At 41.3% G+C, this 8,846-nt stretch overlaps 1 protein-coding gene across 2 annotated transcripts; it reads left to right on the top strand.

Annotated features, from left to right (window-relative positions):
- The first annotated feature begins 250 nt into the window (after positions 1 to 250).
- LOC109999468 (protein mono-ADP-ribosyltransferase PARP14) lies at positions 251 to 7,986 on the top strand. 2 transcript variants are annotated; one of them, XM_029281321.2, is made up of 7 exons: positions 251 to 507; positions 1,529 to 1,674; positions 2,301 to 4,343; positions 4,444 to 4,680; positions 4,811 to 5,035; positions 5,388 to 5,457; positions 5,548 to 7,986. In XM_029281321.2, exons 1-7 carry the CDS (start codon positions 336 to 338, stop codon positions 6,642 to 6,644), a joined length of 3,990 nt encoding a protein of 1,329 aa, XP_029137154.2. In that variant the 5' UTR covers positions 251 to 335; the 3' UTR covers positions 6,645 to 7,986. The 2 variants fall into 2 exon arrangements, with proteins under 2 accessions (XP_029137154.2, XP_029137155.2); XM_029281322.2 differs by lacking the exon at positions 2,301 to 4,343 and having other exon boundaries at positions 253 to 507.
- The last annotated feature ends 860 nt before the right edge of the window (positions 7,987 to 8,846 follow it).

Below are 8,846 nucleotides of genomic sequence, written 5' to 3'. Positions count from 1 at the left end.
TTTGCAAATTGTCTACTGTTTTTATTTTTACACAGACAGATATTAAGAGTTTATGGAATACCCCCCCCCCCAAAAAAAAGAGAAGACAAAATCTAAAAAAATAAAAACAATTTTCTTGATTAGGGTGTAGGCTTAATGTCTTCAATTCTTGGCGTGGCCTAGTTTATTGTTTACTGCTTTCACTGTAAACAGCCCAGGTAGTAAACTTGGACGTCCCTCCTTTCGGGCACTAGGGGGCGCTGCTCCACCTACAGTTTCAGACACATTGAACACACTGCCTCTAAGATCGGACGCCCCATGTTTTGCTTCCTTCGGCTTTGCGAACGAGCCGAACTATGGCTGATATTTACCCATATCCCGTTTTCTTTGAGTGCCAGAGCCACCTGCTCGACAAGAAGAGGATAGAAACGCATTTCCGTGTTCGCCGCAGATCAGGCGGGGGGGACTGTGGACCACTGAGGCGAGAGACTGACACAATCTACAGCGTTGCTTTCACAAATCAGAAAGGTAGGCCAATAATAACACGCAGTTACTAAACATGTGTCTTTATTCACATCTTTCGCCTATATAATAAAGTTTGGTTATAAATGTTAATGATTTGACAAAACCTCAACAGGCAATGATCTCCCTGACTCAGTAGGAAATGTCGAAACATCAACATTACATAAGTTTCACTTTCCGGAGAAAACGAAACTCAAATCACTTCTGTCAGAAATTGACTTTTTGAGTGAAAACAATAGTCTACCTCACGAAATAAATCAAATATTATTAGGATATTATATCAACGAAATATGGCAAGAAGTGCAAAAGAATAACATTGTCATTTTTTTTTTTTCATAACACCAGATGACATTGACAACATATTATGTCACAAGCTATGGTCACATGGAGGTTTACACCAGACCAACCCTTTTAAATATTTCTGAATATTTTGCATGTGGTCCTGTTATCTATGGCACCAATAAGGGGCTTGTCAGTCCCTAGTCTATTTCTGACAACATGAAAATATTTTAGGACAACATGGATGCATGAATTGTATTCTTCATTTTTGTTGTTTTTTATTTTATTTATTATTTTTATTACTCAATTATTATTGATTGATATGTATGTATGTATGTATAGGTTTGTGTGGATATATGTATGTACGAAACTGGGAACATGCGTGGGGTGGGGGGGTGAGTGAGTGGGAACTTGCAGACAGGTTTGGGAACGAATAGCCTCTGAATAATTTATGTTTAGAGTTTTTCCTTGTATTTTTTCCCATTGCCTGTTTCTGTTTTAATTTAAAAAACCATTCAATAAAAAGAGAATCAAAAAAATAATAATAATAATAACACCAGATGACATCATCTTAAATATCTTTACACTGCTGCTGGACATGTTACTGCTGTTACTAACTGTTCCAACAGTTAGGTAATGGGCAGTGTTTGCGACAGAGAAAGAGATAAAGAAAGTGTCATAATAAATGTCAAATATCAAAATACAATGATTCCTTTTTTTTTTTTTTAAACGACCTTTTCCATTTCAGATCAGCAGGCAGTCCTGCAGAGATCTGAGCACGTCGTTGAGCTTAAAGATGGTGAAGTAGTGATCACTGTCCGAGGCAACCTCGAACCTCACGCCTCTACTGTCAAAACGTCAGCCCAACCCCGGGATTCAACAGCTCCAGTACAGGTCAGTCTATAATGTCTGTGTAGGTTCTCAGCAGTGGCGGCTCTAGACCACTTTTACTGAGGGGGCCAAGCTGGGGCCATTTGTTTTGTCAGAGGGGAACATTAAACCCAGCTGAAAATTAGACAAAGATGATCGCTTTGAAAAATATATATATATTATGCCAAATAATATGTTAAATACCACAATATAAAATACCATGGTTCATATTTGTTTCAGTATGTGTTATTAGGGGGGCTCTTCCTTTTGGAGGGGTGGCCACAGGGGGGGACCAAGCTCAGTGTTACAGGGGCACTGGCCCCTGTTGGCCCCTGCCTAGAACCGCCCATGGTTCTCAGTCATCGCGGCTTGATCCAAAAGGCATCTGGCCATCATGACCTTTAACCTCCGTCAAGTTTCCTTTTGGATCAAGCCTTGAATGCTAGTGCATAATTTATATTTCATTCAGAAATGAAAATAATTATTTGCCTTTAAAGATCACATGCCTTGTACAACACTAATGAGGCTGCATACTGTATCACCAACACTGTAAAAAACGTTTTGTCCTAACATTTTAAATACTAACACATTTAAAGAAATAAATAAAAAACAGCAACCCTGTTGTTAAATGGATATATCTCTATACACAGAGCCCACTGGTCAATCCTGCCTCAACTCCTCCATCAAGTGGTGAAGACTATGAATTACAACTTAATATGTACCTCCTCCATTACCTAAAGGAACACCCACAAGCTTGGAAAGAACTAGAGAAAGAACTCACCTCTGTTTCCTGCTCTGCCCAGCTTTACCCAGAGGAGGGTAGGGTGTTAGTCATGAGTTTAGCTCAACCTGGTGTTGAAGGTGGTGTAAAAAACTGGAGAGCTGAAGTAGACAGAGTCTTTGATGACTACATGATTCACTACGAGGTTGAACCTGTCAGAGTTAGAGCTTTGCTTCGGTCCTGCAGCTCCCCTCAGACCACAGATGAGGTAAAGGTTTACAGCGAGGGTGGGATGGCTGTTGTTGTTGGGAAGCGTTCGCAGGTGAGTGCCATGTTGATGGATTTAGAAGAAAAGTCAAGTGTTAGTGAGAAACAAACCAGACTTATACAGCTCGGTAAGGCCAAACTTGCCCTCCTCTGGAAAGAGATTGAGAACAGCTTGGGACAAGATTATCCAGAAGTGAAGGTCACCCGAGGAGATGAAGGTCAGATAGTTTTGGAGGGAACCATGGAGGAAATTGTCAAGGCTGGAGATTTAATCTCAAATATTGGGACATTGGTATTAGAGAGGACAGTTTCTGATGTAAGCCCACACTTTTTGGCCTTCCTGAGGGAAACCTATGGTGGTCCAGGGTTGCTATCTGAGTTTTTAGGGGTTGGCGACAAGGTGGAAATAGAGTTAAGAGATGCACAACTATGTTTCTTTGCCCTTTCTACTGATAAACTGGATGACACAGAAAAAAAACTTACAGAAATATTCAAGGAAGTCATTATTGATATTTCTGACTGCTCTGTTGCGCTACCCGAGCTTTGGGAAAAGCTTGAGTGCAAGACAAAGGAGATGAACCAAATGCAATGTAGGGCCGAAGCTGTGTTTGGCTCAGATAACAAATTGTGCTTATTGGGCCACACCAAAGAAGTTGAATTACTCAGTGAAGTTGTCAAACAGTTTGTTTTGGACCATTCGAATGTGCAAAGCGTAATCCATCTGCCATTTCCAGAACTAGCACAAGACTTGCCAGAACTACTGCAGCTGCACAATGTAGACTCTTTAGGGGTTACTATAAACCTTTTAACAACTTTCTCTGGGCCCGTGGTTGCGCTGGAAGGTCCACCTGGCAAAGTGAGGGAGGTCAGTAACTGGCTATGTCTACATTTGGACTCCCTTGATCTGGACAGAGTCACTACTGATGAGAACGGGTCAGCAAGATATTCCCGAAGCCCCCCTTGGAAAGGCGAACCCCAATGTGTTGCGGAGAATCTGTCATTGTTGTGCTTGAATGAAGTAAACACAACCGTTGCGACTTACCACCTTCATGGAGGGCTTCAAGTGCTGGTGTGTCAAGGTGACATTACCAAACAGGATGCTGACGCCCTTGTGAATGCTGCCAATGAAGATTTGAACCACTGTGGAGGGGTTGCGGCTGCACTGAGCAAAGCGGGTGGCCCTGAAGTTCAGCGTGAGAGCAGCTCCTTAGTTGAGACTATTGGGAAATTACCCACAGGTGAAGTGGTAGTCACTACAGGTGGAAACTTAAACTGCAAGGTATTGCTGCATGCTGTTGGACCAGTAGGTGGACAATGCGGTGGAAAAGAAAGGGTGTTGCTGGGAAAAACTGTCCACTCTGCTCTGAATTTGTCAGAAATGATGGAGTTCCAGTCCATAGCCATGCCTTGTATCAGCTCAGGGAATTTCGGTGTCCCTGTTAATGTGTGTTCACAGGCGATTGTAACGGCTGTTAAAGAGTTTGGAAGTCAAGGAGGGCGTAGTCTAAGACAAATCATTCTGATTGATAACAGAGAGGAGGTGGTTAGGGTAATGCACGAAACATGTGACAATCTTCTCCAAGGGGTAACTACTGGAAAAAGTGCACCAAGTGAAATTGGGTTTCCAATGGAGGCTTCTGTCCAAGACGAGGATAGGGCTCTTGTCCGTGTGGAGATCACTCAGGGTACCATAGAGACACAGCAGGTGAGAATTTGAGAGTCACAATAAAACCTTTGGAATAATATAAGGGAAATATAAACCTAGAAAAAAATGTCCAACACACATCATTTCCTCCTCTCATTAGGTTGATGCAGTGGTGTCCCCAATGGTCGGCCCCAATATTCAGACCACTCGTGTAGGAAACACTTTGTTCAAAATGGTTGGGCCTCAGCTGACTGCGATGTTCAGAGAGGAAAGAGGAGAAGAAACTCTGGCTGGTGACACAGTCCTGTTGGAGGGCCTGTCTGCACTTCCATCTAATGCCGTCTTCTTCCTCAACCTCGCTCCCTGGGATTTTGACCAAGAAGGAACTGCTGCTCAGGTACAAATATGGAGAAGTGTGTTGAGTTTTGTCTTAACTTTTGGTGTCTGTTTGTGAGAACACTTTCTCATGGGTTGTTCTGCAGATTTGTATTTCTTTAATAATAATAATTGAATTCGGTTCATTTCAGGCTCTGAGAATGGGCATCAAGCAAATCCTTACTACTTGTGACAGTAGAAGGTTTGCTTCTGTTGCTCTCCCTGTACTCGGGGCTGGGATTGCTCTGAAATTTCCTGACAGCTTGGTAGCAAGGATTCTACTGGAAGAGGTTCACGCTTTTGAACAAGAGCGAGCCAGCAGAACACCATTCACTGTCTGGATTGTCATCCACCCAAATGAGGAAAAGGTTACTGAGGTAACTAAAGTTATTTGTTCTCATAACTTTGACTGTGAAACTCTAAAGGGTTCAAGTCCAGACTTAGTAAACAATAGAAAATCTGTCATTTATTGCTAATAATAGTGCAAAAACAAAAATTTGATTGGACTGCCGTCCATTTCTAACAACCTTGAAATCTTACTTGGGTGCAGTTTACAGAAATTACATTTCATATCATTATTGGTGTTCAGACTTTATAAAGTCAGTCTAGATACGATGTGGTCATGCAAATGAAGGGATTTGGACTTGAATGTAAATGTTTTTGTTGATTATTGTTGACATAATTAACCGGTATAATCATTGTAATATTGTATGGAACGTCTCTCTGCAGGTCTTCAAGTCTGTCCAGGAAGATTTCCAACTCAAAGAAACCAAAAGCAAAGTTCAACATCCACACCAAGGTGGGTACTGATTAATGATAGCAAAGAATCTGAAAAAATTCAGTCCTGTGACATCCATTTTGTTCAACATAACACTGTATTTTCTTACAGAGTCTGCTACGAAAAGGATTGTGCTGCTTGGAAAAACCGGATCTGGAAAGAGCAACCTAGCGAACACCATATTTGGAGAGAAGTTGTTCACCACAAACCACACCCCTAACTCTGGAACAAGACAATGTCAAGCAGAAACCAACTCTGTCAATGGCAGAAGCATCACATTGATTGACACTCCAGGTTTCTTCGATGCTGGAAGGCCTGAGGAGGATATGAAGCCTGAGATAGTGAGGTGTATCACAGAGTGCGCTCCTGGGCCCCATGCATTTGTCATTGTGCTAAAAGTGGAGAAGTTCACTGAGCAGGAGCAGGCTGTGATCACAAAAATATGCCAATATTTCTCTGAAGATGCTCTTAAATATGCTGTCATTGTGTTTACACATGGCGACCAGCTCCCTAAAGGGGTGAAAATCGAGGACTTTGTAAGTCAGAATAGAGATCTGAGTGATCTGGTGAAGAAGTGCGGTGGAAGGTGTCACGTCATAGATAATAAATACTGGAAGAACAAAGTTCAGAATAACTACAGGAGCAACCAGCTTCAGGTAGAGGAGCTACTGAAGACAATAGACGAGATGGTGATGGAAAACAACGGAGACTTCTATGTCAACAAGATGTTTCAGGAAGTAGAGAAAGAAATACAGAAAGAGGAAGCGCACATTAGACAGTCTTGGGGTGACATGCCAGTCGTGGAGATCAGAAAAGAAGCAAAAAGCAGAGTGTCTGAGAAGTTTTTGATAGAACTGGCTGGCACTGCAACGGGAGCGTTGATGGGTGCTTTGTTTGGCGTGGCTGCAATGGTTGGATTAGTTATCACAGCTCTGCGAAACTGTCAGTCTTTTATAAGTGTCATGAAAAGAAGGCCAGCAGTAGGAGGTGCAGCTGCAGCAGCTGCAGGAGGAGTAGAAGCAGCAGGTATGACTGCTGCGGGGGTGTTGGTTGGTGTGACTGCACTGGGCATGACTGCAACAGGTGCAGTTATTGGTGGAGTTATTGGACGTGAAGCATCTGAGGGAGCAGAAACAGTGAAGGATGCAATTGACAGAGCAGCCAATAGTGTTATCAACAAAGGAAAATATGCCTTAAAGCTGCAATAATTGGGCGCTTTGCAAATGCTCTGTTTTAATCTCCAACTCAACAGGAGCTTTCAAGAGCTTTCTTTAACACTTTTCACGCATTATCTCGTAAAAAATTCAAGACATTTTTAGCACAGCCTGTCCTTGAAAAAAAAAAAAGTCAATGCGGATGTCACAGGATAATATTTACAACATATCCAAAAACAACAGAGCCCAACCCTGTGTTGTTGTGTAGTTTTATGTGTTTAAAGTATCAAAGAAAGAGTGTGAAGAACATAAAGGCGTATGAAGCAGATTTTACAACAAAAATCGCACTTGTTGCTCTCTGCTTGCGCGATATCAACGTCCGACTTCACAACGACATTTTAAGGAGAGGCTTGCAGGAAAAAGAATTTGAGAAAAAAAAATTGCAACTCACCCTGTAAATTTCAGAAAATGTTCATGAGTTTTGTGCATGTGTAAAGAGGCTACATGTGTCTCTTGTATTTGGTGCTGGGCAGGTAGCTTACAGTGTTTTTTTTTTTTGTTTTTTTTTAAATGAAGACGTCATGGTGAGGTTAGAAACCGGGTGGATAAGAGTTTGCTGGCTTGGAATGGAAACACTAATGCTTAAAGAAGCGAAAAAGGATCCGTAGAGCTGAAGAGATGTGCAGTCTGGCGATAAGACTGTGTGATATAATAAAAACAAATGTGAAATGTAGTGCAACTTTAAGGGGAGAGGGACTATCAATCAGTCAATCATTATTTATATAGTGCCAATTCTTAACACATTTTTATCTCGAGATGCTGAGCCGGTAATAGACTTTACTCATTTTGGGTGGAGGGAAATAATCAATCTGAAAAAGTGTGTGAAACAGTTACTATTATCTGTAAGAAGCCGTCTTTATATATTGTTATTGTATGAAATTAAATGTATTTATATAATTGACTGGAGGGATTTGATTACCTTAGTGGTGGTTGGATTATTGATTTCATAACTTTAATTTTCAACACTGATTATTTTAGTATTTTATGCTAATGTTTGATCAGTTTTCAACAATAAAATCATTGCGCACTAGTTTTCTGAGTAGTGTATTTTGTTATATTATGGGTGTAACTGGTTTACACCTCTTGACTGTTTGATTTCTATTCTTACACTGACATTACATGCTTTGGTCAACAGGGGGCGCCATAAAGCAAGCTTTCCACATGCTAGTGAGGTCAAAGTGAAGTCACAGAGTTGATATGTATGTCAAAGCTGTTTAGTACATGACTCTTTGCAGGTTGTTTGGTATTAGAACTTTCAATCCTGGAAATGAACAAGATCTACAAATAAGATCATTTTTGATTTGATGAAGGGAATAAAGTTGATTTTTAAACTATCTCGCAGGAGTATTTTTTTTTTTACCTTTTCAAATTGTTGGAATTGAGAAATGTCATTATTTTAGGCAATGATGTGACCATTTTTTAATGTTTCACAGAAGTTGGGACACAGTCATTGGTCAATAAAAAATATATACGGGAATTATAAACCTAGATAACACCCCTCATTTCCTCCTTTATGCAGTGGTGTCACCAATGGTTGGCCCAACTAGGGACGAGAGTTGGAAATTAGCAAGATCTATAAACTCTCTATGCAGCACATCAGTTTCATGCTTTGTATTGAAACTGTTAATTTGTGTTGTCCCTATTTGATAAATGAGTTCAACTGTTGGTTGGCTAGGATCCTCTGACTGTGATGGTTTCGACCTCAGCTGACTGCCATGTTCAGAAAGGAAGGAGGAGACACAGTCCTGGTAGAAGACCTGTCTGCACTTCCATCTAATGCTGTGTTCTTGCACAACCTCATTCCCTGGAATTAGGCCCAAGAAGGAACTGCTGCTCAGGTTCAAACCTGGAGAAGTGTGTTCAGGTGTGTCTTAACTTTTGGGTGCCTGGGTCAACAACGCTCTGTGAGTGTTTTTGGGAACCTAGGACAGTGGTTCTCAACTGGTCGAGCCTCAGGACTCACCACCAACCTTGTACTTTTTGACACAATTCTATCTTCCAGACACCCATTCGCACCCCCAGAAAAGCTGCTCTGCGACCCACTTTTGGGTCCCGACCCACCAGTTGAGAACCACTGACCTTGGAGACCAAATTCAGTTATTTTTAAAACTGGAATTTCATCTTCAACCTTCTTATTCCATAAAAGATTTCAGCTGTTCAACAGTTCCGCGTCTCCTTTGCATTGTTTATGCTCCA

This window comes from Labrus bergylta, chromosome 22, assembly GCF_963930695.1.
Source record: "Labrus bergylta chromosome 22, fLabBer1.1, whole genome shotgun sequence".
Taxonomy (NCBI): Eukaryota; Metazoa; Chordata; class Actinopteri; order Labriformes; family Labridae; genus Labrus; species Labrus bergylta.
Note: the sequence above shows the minus strand (reverse complement) of the source record. Positions and strands in the feature narration are given on the sequence as shown.